Source organism: Cinclus cinclus, chromosome 7, assembly GCF_963662255.1.
Source record: "Cinclus cinclus chromosome 7, bCinCin1.1, whole genome shotgun sequence".
Taxonomy (NCBI): domain Eukaryota; kingdom Metazoa; phylum Chordata; class Aves; order Passeriformes; family Cinclidae; genus Cinclus; species Cinclus cinclus.
This window is the reverse complement of record NC_085052.1, coordinates 8,514,563-8,532,331: the sequence shown is the minus strand read 5'-3', so window position 1 is coordinate 8,532,331 and position 17,769 is coordinate 8,514,563. Positions and strand designations below refer to the sequence as shown.

At 41.3% G+C, this 17,769-nt stretch overlaps 1 protein-coding gene across 11 annotated transcripts in view; it reads left to right on the top strand.

The window, feature by feature from the left end:
- Positions 1–16,945, top strand: part of TCF7L2 (transcription factor 7 like 2) — a 172,951-nt gene extending 156,006 nt beyond the window's left edge. For 2 of the 11 annotated variants that reach the window (XM_062496373.1, XM_062496369.1), the window contains exons 8-13: positions 686–811; positions 1,565–1,724; positions 2,437–2,544; positions 7,322–7,370; positions 7,931–7,981; positions 14,785–14,979. In XM_062496373.1, the coding sequence (XP_062352357.1) occupies positions 686–811; positions 1,565–1,724; positions 2,437–2,544; positions 7,322–7,370; positions 7,931–7,981; positions 14,785–14,864 (574 nt within the window). In that variant the 3' untranslated portion in view covers positions 14,865–14,979. Of the gene's footprint in view, positions 1–670; positions 812–1,564; positions 1,725–2,436; positions 2,545–7,321; positions 7,375–7,930; positions 7,982–9,132; positions 10,772–11,258; positions 11,298–14,784 lie in introns of those variants that run through there. The other 9 variants (XM_062496371.1, XM_062496375.1, XM_062496374.1 and 6 more) reach the window with 7 other exon arrangements.
- The last annotated feature ends 824 nt before the right edge of the window (positions 16,946–17,769 follow it).

Sequence of the window (17,769 nt, the reverse complement as noted above, 5' to 3'; positions counted from 1 at the left end):
TCTGTCCATGTGTATGACCATAAACCATAAAGCTGACAACATTTTTTTCCTCTTTAGAAAGGCTAGACTGTTAAAGCTTTTCTAGGTTACTTTAATGGATCAAAAATTCCACAGTCTTCCGCCTTCTATTAAAGCAATGTGACTCAGAGATTTATTAGATGCATATAAATATTTTCTTTTGCAAAATGTAGCTAATGAGGCTTCTATAAGTATTATCAAAAATGCATCTAGAATGTGTTGGCATTAATATTTTATTTTGCTGTCAATATAGAATAAAAGATGTCATCCTAAATTCGCAACATGATTCAAAACTATAAAAATTGATTCCTTGGCTGCCACGTGTAATTTCTTAGCAAAGAAATGGACTTGTGGATTTTGTTTCAGGTAGCTGAAATTCCACCTTCATATAAGTTCATCCAGTTGTATTTGCCTTTTGTTAAAGATGTTAAAAATCATGATGTGTCATGTCAGTAATGATAATGAAGGGGAAGATTGGCTTTAATGACATTAGAAGAGTCATTATGTTTAATTTATTGCTAATTAATGCTGCCAGCTTTCATATGCTTTATCTAGCTGTCATGTGCTTGTTATATGTCAGTTGTTTTTTTTTTTTTAATGTGTGTACACATCCCTCCCCATTCATTCATTTTTATTCTGACGATTTACACAGCTTTCTCTCCTCTAGGTTTCCTCCACACATGGTCCCGCCACACCATAGTTTACATACAACTGGAATTCCTCATCCGGCCATAGTCACACCAACAGTCAAACAGGAATCTTCCCAGAGTGACGTCGGATCACTCCACAGCTCGTAAGTTGTTGCTTCCCAATCTTCTCTTTGGGATTCTCAAAACATCCCCTGTGCATGTGCAGCTTGTAAAAGGGCTTGGGTTTGTGATGTTTTTGCTGTGAAATATTTTTTCAGATTTTTTTTCTGTTTCTGTTATAATTAATTTGAACGTGGTTTAGCTGCCAAAGTGTTTCAAAATGATGGTAGCAATCTTTGAGCCATCCTATGACATAGGCAAGTAGTTACTGATTTCACCTGTTTCAACGACGAAGTGGACTTTTCTTGATCGAGATTCAAGTTTCTTGGCCAGTTTCTCTATTACTCAGCGCCTAATTTGAAGCCTTGAGATAACAGATGTACCACAGAAGACAAAAAGCTAAGCATAAATGGCTTCTTCAAAGCTGAAGAGAGCTGATATCAAGTTTAGGTTTGTACTGACAAGAGCCAATTGATAAAGGGGTGTAATTATTTCCTCTACTGTCATGCTCAAGCTCTCTCTGTAAGCCCATTTTTCTGGAACCTGCGTCCTTCCTAGGTTCTTGAAGAGGCTCAGAGGGTAATTTGAGATGTTGCATAAACATGAGGTGAGTTTTCCTGTAATGCTCTTAAGACTGTTGCTGTACAGCAGCCAGGGTGAAGGCTCTAGAGAACCTTCTGGTCCTCTTCCTATAGATTGCTGAGGATTAATGCTTGAGAGATTGAGGGGATTAATTTAATAAACTCACAAGGGGTTCTCACTGTGAGGTCTCTGTTTGTTGTATCTTTACTCTTCAGAAAACATCAGGACTCCAAAAAAGAAGAAGAGAAAAAGAAGCCACACATAAAGAAACCTCTTAATGCATTTATGTTGTATATGAAGGAAATGAGAGCAAAAGTTGTAGCAGAATGCACATTGAAAGAGAGCGCAGCCATCAACCAAATCCTCGGTCGAAGGGTAGGTAACAGGGGACAAGCACGAGCAGGGCCTGAAACTTGGTAGGATTCACACCTTCTGAATCCCTGTGTTTCTCTCCTATTGTGAAAATGGATAGGGAAATTGCTAAAACAATGGCCTTGGTTTGTTTTTTTAGTTTTCACAGGCACTTCTTGCTGGTGGGGTCACTCATGGGGAGGAGGAGTTAATAGCAGTGTTATTTCAGTATCATTTCCATGACAGCTTGATGAAAAAAATCTTAGATTTTTATTTTGACCTAGGAAAGGCAGAAAAGTAAATGGGAAATTTAAAACCTTTGAGTACAGTACCAGTATCAGCACGTGTGAGAGCTAGAAGAGGGGAGGGAGACCACCTCCAAAGCTGTAACTGAGTTCTGGCTCAGGACAAGTGGTTCAGCTTCTGGACCATCTCCCCTGCTGTCTGTTTTTGTTTAGATTTCTTAATTCTCCTCTCTCAACAGGAGACAAAGGGGTTGAGTGCATGTAAATGATTATCTGTAGTTCAGTTGATTTAACTACAGTTATAATCTGGAGTTGTAAATAAAATACGAATGTCAGCATGCCAGATCATCTGTTTTTATCTCTTTTTTATAAAAATCAATTCTAACTGTATTCATGTGTATAAATAACACACTTTGCTGTTAAGGTGCTTTAAAGAAAACCCCAACCACTAGTGCTTTTTATTTTGTCTTTTTGTCTTTTCTCCACCTCAGTGGCACGCGTTATCCAGAGAAGAGCAAGCAAAATACTATGAACTAGCAAGAAAGGAGCGACAGCTTCACATGCAGCTGTACCCAGGCTGGTCTGCACGGGATAACTATGTAGGTTCCTATGTAGCTGGAAACTTTATTAGTAGTAGAGCTTGTAGAAATGTCAATGTCACCTGCTGAACCGTGACCACACATTGCACACAAGCCTGTGTGGAAAGCCTCAGGATCCCAATCTGGTAACGACAACAGTGCTTCCTTTGGTGAACACCAAAACTACTGGGGGTAATTCCCAGCCCTCCACTTGGAAGAGGATTCCTGCCTGGGACTAGTATGGGGCTAGAATTTGAGGATGACAGTAGACCTCTGTGAAAAAAGTCTTCCCTTCACTTTTACTAGCATCTGGAAATGCTGTTTGGCTTGCTGATAATTTTGAATTTCATTTTTTAAAACAAAATTTAAAATTCCCCTAGTATGGCTACCCTCTACCAAAAGAGATAAATAATTAGTGTCTTGTGCTTGTCTGTGTGAGAGTGTAGTGGAAAGTGGAAGAATGACTTTTCCTAGCTTCAGAGAAGGTCTGGCAAAACCAAAAGCATTATATATTTGAAAGTTTTGCTCTCAAGTGGGGTTAAAGGAATTATTCCAAGCTCTACAGTTGTGTATTTTGTTTATGCTTTCTTCTTCATGCCCATATTACCTTTTTTTCCCCCCTACACTCCTCATTTTAAAAAAAATTTATTGGAATTCATGATCAATTCATGGATTGTTTGTAAAATTGTTTCCTCCCTCTGCTTTTCAGAAAGCCTCTTTTTGAGCTAAACATGGTAGAATTTTTTTGTCTGCTAAAAAGCATAAGGGCAGCTTTATAACCCCTAGGACTAAATAGCTCCTTCCATGAAGGGTAAGCGGTGCAGATGGTTATAAGTGTTTGCAAGCCTAAGCCCATAAATTCTTGACAGATTTGTGGGTTGGTGAGGGCTCTAAACCCTTTTTAATAGGATTATAGCAGCATCTTGATATTTTTTTTAAGTTAAATAAAAATCACCTAATATTTTCAAGGTCTCTAACTCTGTAATAAACCCTGTTCTCTGCCTTCTAGTCACACTTTCCTGCAAGTTTGGGAAACAACAGCTCTAAGATTGATGCCAGTTTTGTGTAGAGTTACACATTACGGTTTTGTTGAAGCCTGTCTCTTCCCTCCCTATCATCATCACTGTCTGTTTTACCATGAATATTCTGTTTTGCTGTATATGACAATACTTGCCTCTGTGAATCTGCATTTTCATATGTGTGGGTGGGAGGAAGCCAGTTCAGAGTCTGCAGTGAAGCCAGGAGAAGCAGCAGCAGCAGCTCTTTACACCCTTCTGCCATTTCAGTGGTGGAGAATACACATGCTCACTTATTTAGTAATATGTACTTAGGGACATTTTTTCAAATCCTTCTGCTCTCTTGATCATCTTTTCTTTCCACTGGGCTCAACTCTCCCTCCTTGGTCATTACAGGTGTACCTGTGCATGCTCAATTGTCCTTCCAGTTCAGAATATTCTTGACTGTGCGCTCTTCAGAGGAGACCTTTTTAATCCTGATGAGGCACAGCTCATTTCCCTTCCCTTTTCAGCACAGTCTGGCCTGAGGCTGTCAGACCATAGGCTGGAGGTAGTTCCTCAGCACTGTGCAGTATCTTCGTCTTGGGTGTTCAAAGGGGAGTGTAGGCTCGACTGAGGTTTCGGGAATGCTCATTCTGCGCAGTGACTGTGCCACCGACAGATGGGCATGTACAAAGCCTCGGTGTTTAGGACCTTTTACTTTTGTCCTCACTGTGTGAACACTGAGAAACCCTTTCTTCTCAAGCTAAAAAGGACAGGATGAGAAAGCCGGTGCTTTCCCAGCGGCTTGATGCTGTACCCCCAAGTGACCTTCAGGGGGAACCTTCCTGCCTGAGGAGAGCGTGGTACCTTTGCATCATCTGCAGGATTTATTTATGTCTCCTCTCCTGGTCCATTCACAGCTCTCCTGAGTGCCCCTCCTCCCTCAGCCGTTTGTAGGGTCTTGAGCCTTTCACACATCTAGCAGGGGAGCGACTTGGGGCTGCTTGAAGTGGTTAAATTGTTAAGCACCTCACATCAGGCTCAAGGATAAGGCCAGCTATAGCCCAAGCCTTCAGAGACAGGAGCAGTGCATTCAGGAAGTGCAGCTTTCAGCCTCGTGGCTTGTTGGTGTCACAAGGCACGTTGGCTCTTCCTGAGATCTAATATAAGATGTTTGGTAGTGCTGAGTGCTGGACTCAGAAGTGTGTAAGGGTCCAGTCACCTCACTCACTGCTTATCTAGAAAATTAGTACCAAAGAACTCTGCAGACATATCAAAACCCATGTTGGATTGGGTCTGGAGAGGGTGCTGCCAAAATAGTTAGCAGGTATTTACATCCATATTTACTTGCAGCATAAGAATTTACATAGTGTGATGTCAGAAAATGTTATAATCTGCTCAAGTCTTAGGAGACCAATCTTAGGCAAAGAAAAAATGGTGTCTTTGGCAGAGCATCTGAAAAACTGCTGCTACAGTTCATTCCTGAAGTCCATATATTAATTTAGCTACATAGTCTGATCTCCTCATGTAGCCTGGAAACTGAACAAGCAAACCAGATTATTCTTCTCCCTGTTTCCTTTTTGAAAAGGGTATAAAGAAGTTGATGTGACCTCTGTCCATTCTTCGTTAGGAAGAGTTGTAAAACTCTTGTGTTGAAAAAGAAGGAGAAATTCCTAATCCCTGGCTGACATTCCTGTAGACCAACTGTTTTTAACAGGTTACTTCCTAAAGGCATTTCAGTACTTTAATACCTGGCTTGAAATGCTTGTGAAAGGCAGGTGACTCTTGACCTTTGTTCTGACTGGCCCTCAGTTAAGAAGTTAAGAAGTTATAAGGTCTCAAATTGAAATAGCCCTTGAATTCCCAAATGTACTGCAAAAATTAAGCAAATTTACCACAGATACAGCCTGTTAATTATGCCAGTGGCCTCCTTGAGATTGAATAGAAGTCAGGTTTATAATCTTGAGGCAGTTGTCTTGTTTTGGTTATGTTGTTGAAAGCTGAAAAAGATTCACTGATTTTTACAGTTACTGTCACTCTAGATCAATACAGATGGAGCGAAGTCTGAGCTTTTTCCATCTTTATGTGATATGTGGATTTCAAGATACCATAGTTTTCCCTATTCTATTCTCAGGGAGCTTTAGGAGCAGTGCTTGTCTGCCTTGTCTGCCTGTCATTTTAGGCTGATGGCTGCTCTAGCAATTGACAACTTCCATATCCCAAAAAATTACCTCAGAGCTGTCAGAGATTATTTGTCATCAGCATCCAGGTTGCAGGATTTTGTACATGTTGTTTAAAGTTCCTTTGAGATGGACAGTGCACACAGCTTTTTCCATCTCCAGAAGGATCTCATAAACCAGCCTGGACAACAGGATGGCAGTTTACAACCCTGAGCAAGGAAGTGGGGCTGAGTGCACAAACAAGGCCAGCTTTGTGGAGGAAAAGCAGGACAATGACAAATCAATGTCCTATATTCATGCTGGGGGAATTTTTTACTAATACACTCCAGGAAACCTATCATAGGGAGCATCCCAAATGTGGATGTGCCATGCTGAAGCCCATCTTAACTGTGTATCTTGGAATTCATCTACTGAGAAAGATGCCCATTGTGTGGGAGAACCTCTTGGCTTTCCCAGATACATCCAACTCTTCAAAAGTTCTGTGAGATTCCTTCTTCCAAGATATGTTTGTTGCCCCTTCACCACAAGGGTCTGCTGCTCTGAGGTCTTCTCACCTTCAGCTGTGCTTGTTACCATGTCTTCAAAAGCCAGGAATTCTTGTGCTGTTCACAGCTGACATTGCTGGCCCAATAGCTGTTGCTTTTAGCATTTGGGGAGCTGTGAAAATGAAGTTACTCTGTTGCCTACACTGGCTTTATTGTACTAGTTTTCAAACCCTGTACCTCAGTGTTAGAGGAGTTTTCGTGGAAAAATAGCTTTTGTCTTTTGAGCTATGCTTATTACTTCATATTTTTTCTATTGCAAAGCAATTACTGTGTTTCCACAGAAGCTGGGTTCCCAGCTGTCCTCTCCCACACTGTTGGAGGGAAACAGAACAGGGTTTTCTCCCTCCAGTCAAAAACTGTAACAAATTTCATCATCTTGTGGTACAGTGTTTGGGAAAGGGATAGAGTTTAGCAAAATATTACCAGTGGTTTCCTTGTGATAGAGCAAAATGTGGGAAGGGTCTTGGCTATGTCTGGTTTTTTTCTTGTCCTGGCATTACTTTCTAGGTTGTCAGTGGAACTATAAAACTGCAGGTTAGGATTCGCTTGTTACTGTGGGCTTCCTTGTCTGCTTGAATCCTTGGGGTTTGGTGCTGAGGAGCTCCAGGGGCTCAGTCTTACTTCACTGTCCCCTCTCTTATCCCTCTCTCCTTCCCCCCCTCCCTGCACCACCAACACATGACCACAAGTGATTCTTGAAACTTCTGCAAGCAGGAGCATACACATGTCAAATGTTTTTGGCTTCATGATGATCTTAGCTCAAAAGTAGCATCTTGCAGATCCTTCTACACCTGCCTCAGCTGCCCATGGCCTTGGTGGGTGTTGGCACTGGGGAGGCTGCAGTGAGGCCACCCAAAAAGTCACAGGGTGGGCAGGCAGAATCAATCCCAGGGTGCGGCATCTCCTTGGGGCCCCCCAAAGTTTCCTGCACTGGGGGTGAGCCAGTGTCACACTTCAGTGTCCCCCCTTGGGAGCTTCCTGCTCTAGCCACAGCCTCATTGCTCGATGCCCTCTTGCAATGACACTTGTTTGGGGATTTATTTTAATCCCTCTCATTTGTGTATGTTTTCTGCAGGGAAAGAAGAAGAAGAGGAAAAGGGATAAGCAGCCAGGAGAGACCAATGGTAAGTAAAGATGAGTCTAAACCTCTTGCTTAGTGGAAGTGTGGCAGTCCTGGTGTGACCCTTGTAGGTACGGGGGAGGTGGGCACAGGTCTCCTGGCCTCAGCGGAGCCAGTCCCTATGCTAGACAGCTTTTTTTTTTTTTTTTTTAAAATGCACTCCAATTATTCACGCGTTACCGCCCTTCTAAAACTAGTAACCCAGCCATTGCATGTCAGAGCCTCCTCGTGTGGCATTAGCTGAGTTTGTCCGTGTAGGTGCCGAGCCTGTAACCGCAGAGCCGTAGCTGTAATGCCTATGCCATCGTTTGTCCCGCCGTCCGCTTCCTCCGCGCATCCCTGCGCGTGTGTGCGTGGCCGTGTGCGTGTGCTGTTCATTTGGGCTGTCCCTGGATGTCCTGATGCATGCCTTACAGTGGTGAATCGCACCCAACTTAAATTAAGGAGGTTTGCCATTCTGTATAGGAAATTAGAAATACTGCATAGGCAATCTCATAGTCGATCTTGAAGAAGCCCTAACTTAGTTTTTTTGAAGCCTTTGTATAATTTGTTCTTTTTTTTCAGAACACAGCGAATGTTTCCTAAATCCTTGCCTTTCACTTCCTCCGATTACAGGTGCTAACGTCATTTTGAGTCATTTAAAATAGTTTATAAACTGCTTTTTAATTTTTTTTCCTGCCATTATAGATTTTAACATTAAACACTTATGACATTAAGAAAAAAATACCATCCACACGTTTTGATAGTATTTATTATCTATATATCTTTATATGTTTGATAGTATTTTTTAATTTTGTTTTTTGTTTTTGTAACAATTGCTATTAAAACAGTAATACAGTAAAAATAACGCAAGAGTTGTACTAACTGTGCAAATTGAATATGCAGTATTTCTTTAAAGAGACTGATAAAGAATGGAAGCAAGTCAGTAATGAACCTCCTTAATCTAATGGCATTTTTCATGGCTCCCACTAAGTCTTCTCACATTAGCATGCATACGCATTTTTTTATTATTATTTTAGTTTTGGATATTTTTTTTTTCCTTTCTGCTCAAGCCTATTCATTGCAAATCACTAGCTGTACTAACTCAGCACCTTGCCATGCTTTACGTTTTATTTTCTGGCTGATACTAACATACTCATTCCGCAACCTGCTTATTCTTATCCATTCTTTTAAATACAAATTAATCAAAACAAGTAAATTGAATGTTATTCCAAAAGCTGCATTATCCCAGGAGATATAATTTCTTTTTTTTTTTTATTTCTTTTTTTTTCTCTTATTTTGTATCTGAGTTGAAGAAAAAAGCATGTTCAGGATCTAACTTCCATACTCAGCTTCTTTTCTTCCTTTTTTCCCCTCTCTTAAAAAAAAAAAAAAGAATTAAAAAAAACCAGCCCAAGTGAATCTTGCCTGAAACATCCTGCTAGACCAGCCACAGACTTTCCTCTACCTGCTCTCTTAAAAGGGAAAGAAACAGTCCTTTATAAAGGGATACTGCAGCTTTAATTGCAACAGCTAATCTCAAGAGTTGAATAAAAATGTAATTATCACTTTTTTTTTCATTTTAAATCAAAAGTCAATATTTGCAATTAATAACGAGGACATTGATTTTTATTCCCTTTTTTATTTTTATTTTTTCCTTATTTTTACCTTTTTCTTTTTTCTCCCCTTTTCTCTCTTCCTCTCTCTCTCTCTCTCTCACTCCCCTCTCTCCCCTTTTCTTTTTTTCCTCTCTCCCTTTTCTGCTCGCTTTTCTTGAACTCATTCAGACCTGAGCGCTCCTAAGAAATGCCGAGCGCGCTTTGGCCTTGATCAACAGAATAACTGGTGCGGCCCCTGCAGGTGTGTATAGTTTTCCCAGACTCGCTATGGCTGATTTGCAGCTGGTTTATTTGGTACTTTCCCCTTTTTTTTTCCTGCCTTGTTGCTTTGTAGCTCTGTGTTGTGATCTAGAAGACACAAGGGAGTGGGACACTGCCATCAGTAATCGTCTCTCCGAAAGGGTTTTGCTCTTTTTTTTTTTTTTTTGTTGGTTGGTTGGTTTTTTTACTTTTTTGCCTTCCTCTTTGCTGCTGCTAGCCAAAAACCCACTGTAAAACAGCATCAACCTTAAGCCCATCTGATCCGTGGCTCAACCACGCTCCTGCCTTCCAAGCCTCCACCCAAGGAAAGTCACTCCCAAAGCCCTTGATAGCACGGCACTGAGTGCGGTACCAACACCACACAGGCTCGTGGCTGTGTCGGAGATTATTTTTTTGTTTCCCTTTGGCTCAATGTGAAAGTCCTGTTTTCCTTCCTGCCCTTGGTACGAGGGGAGATTACCAAATAAAGCGGAGGTGATTGAAAGCTGAACGTAGCTGTAGCTAAGATGACGCAGACCAAATGAGCTCTATCCACCATTGTGTTGTATTTTTTGTGTTTACCTTATGCTAACAGATGCAAATACTCCAAAGAAGTGTCGGGCATTGTTCGGGCTTGACCGACAGAGTTTATGGTGCAAACCATGCAGGTATAAAACTACCCATCAGGCCTTTGGGGAAATAAAAGCAATCTGTCCTCTTAGTGCATTTGTGTGATTTTATTTTTTTAATCTTTTTTTCCCCACTCCCCACCTTTCTCTCTCCCACAGCATCAATTGCTAATAATCTTTGATCTTGGAATTTCTTGCTAATTTAATGCCATTTTCTCTCTTTCTTTACAAATAACCTCTCCCTGGTGGTAGAACTGGGAACAAGAAAACTTAAAGTCCTTAAAGCTGGCAATTTTTTGGCTTTTTTTTTTTGTTATTTTTTTCCAGATTGTCCATTAATTTTTCCAGCAAAACTAATGTTTAGCTGGACAGCTATATTTTTTCTTTCATTTGGGTCTATGTCCCCTGCCTGCAAAGGCTTTTTAAAAAGTTTCTTGGGATCTGCATCACTAGTTTTTTTCTCATTATTAGAGATGAAAAAGCCAGTGTTTACAACTTATACTCTATTCATTCTTCTGGTCTTATCTGAAAAATTAAACAGCTACCTGTTGGCTTCTATGCCTCAGTAAAGTTTATGTAGATATAATTTTTTTAATTATCTGAAATCTCTTTTTCTAATCCCACAAATATAGTTTTTTCCTAAATTTTATCGCAACAAGTGAGCTGTAAATGTCTGAGCTCCAGACAAAACTAATTACAATTTTAGTAGCACAGTTTCCAGCATTAAAAGGAGATGAAAGACATCAGAGAGCCCAAATTCTGGCAGCCCATGTTCTACTGGAGTTTAATTCCATGTGTAACTCAGTATGTACTTCTTTCTTGGTGGAGGGATACTGAGTAGTTCTTTTCTCATTCCTTTTTCCTTATATGATCGCATTTGGTTAAATTTGTTGTTTCTTTATTCTGATACAAGCAGTCTTTGAATTTGGAATATTATGATGGTAGGTATTTCAACCCAAACCACACTCTATGTGTAGTGATTCCTCTCCCACATTTTCCCCTCTTACTCATGCCAGTCCCATGTGCTCCATCTCATTTAGAATGTAGCTCAGACGTCCATCGTATTTTGTGTATGCACGCAGTCTTGTCTGTGCTTAGTGTTGAGGAAACAGGGATTGAGGGTGGTGGTGTGTGTCAGTGTACCAGAGGAGGCACCAGAAATTCCTTCACAAGGTTGTGTGTTGTCCCATTTGAGGCATGGGTGTTGGGGTTTAGGTATCAGTACCAGGACATGTGTTAAACAAGCTGGGAAAGCATCAGTTTCTTAGTGCTTAAAGGGAGAAGGGTTCAGTTCAGAAGAGCTGAGTAGCTACTCCACTGTGTTAGGAGTCTCATGCTAGCCAAGGATTGCAGTGCTGTGTTTAGTTAGCCTCTGTTCTGTGGTTACTTTGCTGCACACTATCAGCAGATATTTGTGTAGTCTAGAGATAGAGTATGTGAAGCATGTCAGGCTCTGCATGCCAAGTACCAGAACTGGGGGCACATCATGTTTGTGTTGCTTTATCTTTTCCTGTCTGCTTAAGTAAGCAACATACTTTTAAAACTACATTTTATCAGCAAGGAAACTTTTTATTTGGTCTGTACAGTGCTTAGGTTACATGTGAAGCATAAACCCTCTCTTAACTTACACCAGATTTTGGTCAAAAGTCTTTTCAGCGCAGCAGGGCCAACTTCAGTGGTGTAGCTGATAGTTTTGCACTTACTGATTCAGAGTCAGCTGCTTTTCTTTTTGCTTTGGTTTCTTGTTTTGGTTTGTGTTTTAGTGTGGGGGTGGCATTTTACCACTAGGTATTGGGGCATTTCTCTCCTAGTTCTGGTCCTAACCATTATAACACTGCATTTGCTAGCATAGTAGCATTTTGTAGCACAACTTAGGTAGGTGCTAAAGATGTGCAGTTTGCTGCTGTGGTGAAAAGTGAGACATCTTTGCCCACAGCAACTGAATAAACCCTTGCAATCTTGTGTGGCTTTCACTCGTGGCAATTGCAGCATTACAGGTTCCCTGGTGCTGTTCCAGGGCTAGTTTCAAGGGCAGCACAAGTGGGGTCAGGTCAGTTGGTGTTTGCCCTACCGATACAGCGAGTTAACACTTTCAGAGCAATGCACAAGTGAATAATCCTCATTAGTGCTTCTGAGGGGGGGGGTGTAGTATTCTTGTTCCAGCCTTAAGGAGAGGAAAACTGAGGCACAAAAAGTTTAGATTTTTACTTATTCCCCCTCACCAGAGGTGCCTGGGGGTCTTCACATCTGCTGAAATTAGGCTTGCGTGGTTTGGGGGTTTTCCCTCTGGACCCTATGTCCAACTGAACCCTGACAGGTACATGACCACAGGTAACCATGGTGCGATTGGCACAGATTGCAGAAATGTCTCCCCGCCTTGAGCCATCATGATTTAAGTAAATATTTTTTTCAGACTAAAAGTGGCTACACTATTAAAGAATTTAGCAAAAGAAGCAATATTCTTCCTTAATCATAGTCAAAGATAGCAATGGGTTTGGTTTGTAAAAGGTTGCTAACTCCACAGTGTGAGAAAGTCGGGTAAACCTGGTTTAAGGCTGCTTTGCCATGGGAGCTCTTTCTTTCAGGCCACAGAACTTCAAAAAATAAATTTTAAATGCTGGCATACTGGATTTAAACTGCCTCCAGTTAACTAATTCACTGCCCTGTAGGTTCAGAGCAGTCCAGTTAAAGGACTTTTGGACACCCAGCAATGAGGCAGGCGGAGCTTGGGTCTCTGCTTTTGACTAATTTTAATTTGGGAATGGAGAGGGAGTCTTGGAGTCTCCAGATTGTAAGAACCCATCTTTCCACACAAATAATATTGGTGAGCTTTGTGGAGCTTAACCATCCTGCTTTGCCACTGGAGCTGTACAGAAGGTCCAAACAGGAACTGTGTCCCTGATAGTGCTGCACATCTGAAGTAGGAAGTGGTGAGAGAGGAGAGGGGAGAAAAGAGAGCAGAATTGTCCTTAGCCAAGAGCCAGAGATCTCCACTGTTGTTTGTTGATGGTAGAAGAATTAACAAGGTCTGTTTTGAGCCCACCAAATTAATTTTTTTCCTGTCTTTTAACGTTGCTCTAATAAAGCATGGTTTACAGCCTTCACTTGCTGTCTTCTATCTTTCTTTCTTTCTTTTTAACATTTAAGTTGCATGGTTGTCTTTAGTTTTTAGCATGTGTTGATCTGCAGGCTAACGTGGTTAAAACTCTAATAGCCCTAACCCCTTACCTTGCCATGTGGCACATGGAGCAGAATCTGAGAGCAGACCTGAGTCTCTGGAGGAAGGCATGTCACAGCACTGATCCCTCACTGAAGCTGGTGAAAGGTGGGGTGCTGGGGTTGTTGTTTCCTTCCTGGCTATGGGAGATAATAGTTTTAATTCCAGGATCAAGTTAGTTTGATCTCCTTTGCAGACAAGAAGCATCTGTCCTCATTGCCTCGAGGGCAGAGCTTGGTTTAACCTAGTCAAATGCCATGCACAGTGGGGGAGAACACTGGCAGCCAGCAGGGGAACTGGGGCACCTACTGGAGTGGGGAATGTCCCCAGTGACACTCGGCTACTGTGCCACACTCAGGCACTCCCTCTGATGGAATTGTGGAGCCAGGGTGATGAATCCACTGGAGAGGGAGAGCAACCTCCTCCTTCACGTTGGTGGCTTTGTGCAGCTTAGCTGAGCATGCGAAGTTCTTGTGGCAGAGCTGCTCTAGACAGGCTTTGTCCTATGCCTTGGGCTGTGTGACAGCACTTCAGCACTTCCCATGGGAACTATGATTGTGGATAGGGGGCCTGGAGAGCCAGCATGCTTAGGGTCAAGGTGGCCACTGGACATCATTCTGTCAGATACTGTGGTTGTTTGCCTCATTATTTCTGTTCTACTGCTAGAATTGTCTTGCACATACTTGGCAAGAGAGATGGTGTGAAACTGTCATCTGTTTTCATTGCTCCTTTACATTATCCAGTGGACAGAGGGAGGAGAAAAGATCTCTGTCGGGTCACTTATTTATTTGAAGATGAGTGCTCTTGTGAGACTCATTCCCTGGTGTGAAATAAGATCCATGTTGCTCCTCACCTTTGTACCTGTCGTCGTGCACTTCACCTACTGAAATTGGATCCCACTCTGGAGTTACATGGATGGCCTCTCAGAGGAACATCCCCAAAATGCAGACAAGCAGCTTCCTAAATCTACCACTCTCCCCTGAAACAAAAAGTAAAACTGAGTCGATCTAAAGCCACAACCTGCAGGCCATACAACCAGTTATTCTTGTTATTTTGGATCATACTCTTGTTTTTCCTGTTCTCTTCCTGTTTTTTTCATCTGTTTGCTTTGTTTGTTTGTTTTGGTTTTATTTCCCCTCTCTCTTGTTCTCTGTTATATATCCCTCCTGTCTGACTGACATTTCTGGATTTGGTGTGGTTCTTAACAGAGGAGAAAATAAGTGAGCAGTAGGTTGCAGCCGTTCTCGCCTCCCAAGGGCAGGGCATCGTAAGAGATCACAGGTGACACAGGTGTAGCTATAGCCCCATTGAGTTGGACAGCATTATGGGGCCTCTTGAGATACATCAGCTATCCAGGGTTTTTATTTTAGGAGAATTAAATTGCTTTTTAATATTTTTTCCCATGGAGGAAAGTTTGTAGATTAGAACAGTGGGCTCCAAAACCCATTTATCTGGTGTTCTGATTATGAAAATAAGGAAAGGAGGCAGCCTGAAGAGGAAGGGGATGAAGAGACAATTAACTGGTGAATCCTTTCCAAATCTGTTAGCTGAGGGGAGGTTCCCAAGCGGGCTTGGTACCAAGGACACCCTGCCAGACCCCCAGGATGGCACGTGGGGCCAGGGCAGCACCCGTGCAGAGCCCAGAGTAGCTGATTGACGGCTCTTTGCTGTAGATGACTGTCTCCATCAGCATCTCTACCCTTTATTCACAGATAACTCTCTCCCTGTTTCTAGGAGAAAAAAAAAGTGCGTTCGCTACATACAAGGTGAAGGCAGCTGCGTCAGCCCACCCTCTTCAGATGGAAGCTTACTAGACTCTCCTCCGTCCTCCCCCGCCATGCTCGCCTCCCCCTCCAGAGACTCGAAACCACAGACTGAACAAACGCAACCCCTCTCGCTCTCATTGAAGCCCGACCCGCTGGCGCACCTGGTGATGATGCCGCCGCCATCCTCGCTCGTGCTCGCTGAGAGCGCCGCGAGCAAGCCCGGCGCCCTGCCCGCCGCCAGCTGCCCCAACGGGGCCCTGGACCACCCGCCGGCCGCCCTCCCGCCGGCCGCATCCCTCGCACAGCCCTCGACGTCCTCCTTGCATTCCCACAGCTCGCTGGCAGGGACACAGCCCCAGCCGCTCTCCCTTGTAACGAAGTCCTTAGAATAGCTTTAGCCTCGTTAGCCCTTTCGGTTTCCTTTCGGGGGGATTGAATTCTCTTGGTATTTGGGGTTTTGTGTTTTTGGTTTTTTTTTTGTCCTGTTTTTTTTTTTTATTTTTCTTCTTCTTGTCGTCCGCTGTTTGTCGTCGTTTCTCGGTTTCATTTTTAATTTGTGCCATGTGGCTACATTAGTTGATGTTTTATCAGTTCATTGGTCAATATTTGACCCATTCTTATTTCAATTTCTCCTTTTTAAATATGTAGATGAGAAAAGCCTCATGATTCTGCCAAAATTTTTATCAACAGCTGTTTAAAGTCTTTGTAGCGTTTAAAAAATATATATATATACATAATTGTTATGTAGTTCCAATAGCTTAGTTTTAAAGACTGATTTTAAAAATAAAAAAAAAGAAGCAATTTTCAAGCAGCCCTTGCCAGAGGCATTGGTTCTTTATTATTTGTATTAAATACGAGCTTGCGAACCAATCATTTTACATCTGGTTTTTAAACCTTTAAGGGCACAATGAATGCGGTGCCGCTACTACTTCTTTTTTTTTTTTCTTCCTTGTGTGAAACAACCTTTATTGTGATGTTACTTGTTATTGTTTAAATGTACAGAAACAAAGGGTTAAAAATGTGTTAATATACCTTGTTCCATGGTGTTGTTCTTTTTGGGGGAGGGGACGCTACTCAACAATTGAAAGTATCACAACGCTATTGGACCAGTAGTATTTATTGCTTTAGAAATTGCTTGTTGTATCTGTATGTTGTCCCTTTTTAAGTGTTTTTTTTCCTTCTTTTTTTTTCCTTGAAACATTGTATAAAGGGGTTTTTTTTCCTTTAGTGTAAGCATCTTATATATAACAACTCATTTGTACAAGGTTTTTAAGTTTATATATAAATGTGTATATATATATTTTTTCCGGGATTTTGTTTTTGATTTCTTTTTGTGATTTTTTTTTTTTTTTTTTTTTTTTTTTTTTTTTTTTTTGCTGTATGAAATATGGTTGCCACCGAATGGACATTCGCAGATGCATTTTTTCAAGGATCAATAGTGTAAAGAATGAAATTGCTTTAAAAGCCATTACACTCGAAAAGACTTGAAAATTTAGCAAGGGAATTTTTAGCAATGCTGTTTGAAAAATAGCAAGGTCCAAGTGTCTCCCGTTCAGAACTGCAGCTGAATCCCCTGCGACATTAGGACTGTAGGCTGTGTGCAAAATTTTTATGTGCCAAAATTCTCAGTGACTTTTAACTTTCTCCCAACAACTTTATTATTTTTTTTAATGCTGTAATTTTTTTGTTCATCATGTTTTGCTGTGATGTTACATAGGTAGATATGTATGTAGTTTTAATGTCACCTATAACAGACGTGTTTGGTAGCAGATTGTCCGGAAAGCATTTAAAATGAAGAGGTATAAACCCTTAAGGGCCAAATTCTGTATATTAGATTATTCATAAAAGGAAAATCAGACTGCCACTTTTATGTACACTTACTACATACAGGTAGGTAGCAAACTTAAAACAAAAAAAAAAAAACTAGGCATGTTGATGTTGCAAAAAACGCTGTATAAAGCTGAAAAATTGTTCATCTGTTCATTCAGTGCCATTGTAGTTGACATGAAGCGATTGTAAAACTGTCTCAGATTTTTCTCTGGTTTATTAAGATGCTAACTATAACATTTTTTGTGAATACTTTGAATGTTTCCTAACAGTTGTGATGTTACTGTTCCGTTTTATGCTCTTATTCCGATTTTCATTTTTAATGGTTTGGAAGCCATTTTTTGTAATGAATAAATGTTCATGCTGTACAGTATCTGTAGCATGCAGTTCTGGATTAATAAAAGCAACTTAGTATGTGCAGAGAATGACTTGTAAACTCATTTATGCGTTGACTGCATTTTATCTGGCTAGGAAGATTTGCAGGCTGACTGGAAAACTTCCTCAAAAAAAAAAAGAAAAACAGTGTGAAAATTGTGGCAAATTGCAGCCAGCTCTAGTTGTGAGAAATCCCATTTTCTTTGGGTTCCCATGGAATGCATTTGCAGTGGCCCTCTCTCTGCTCAGTGCACTTTCACATGAGTAGCAGTGGTTAAAAATCCTTTTTATTTAAAGCAAATGGCACATGATTTGGCAGAAGACAGAATGTGAACTAAAGGAAAGTTCTTCCATGTGAAGTGAGCCTGACTGGTGGACGGGAGACCAGGCCTGGTGATATCTTTAATTTTATAGCATTTCTTTTCAACCTGGTGATCTCACAACATAGGGCTGGTGCACTATAAAGGTCACACAGGAGAGCGCAGATAGCCCTAATCAGTAAAGTCCTTCTGGCCTTAGGCTTTATCTTCTGGACAGATTTCAATCCAGTTTTGCATCTGAGAGTTTTTTTAATGCAATGAAGTCTTGCAGCACAGCCTGCTCTTGGTTCTGAGAATCCAGCATCCTCCTGACAGCAAGGCCTGCACATGCTGCAGGATTGGAAGTGAATTTATATGCAGGGATTCTTATTATATTGTTGTTTTGTGTTTTTTTGTTTTTATTTTGGTTTTTTTTTAAATAAGTGGAGATT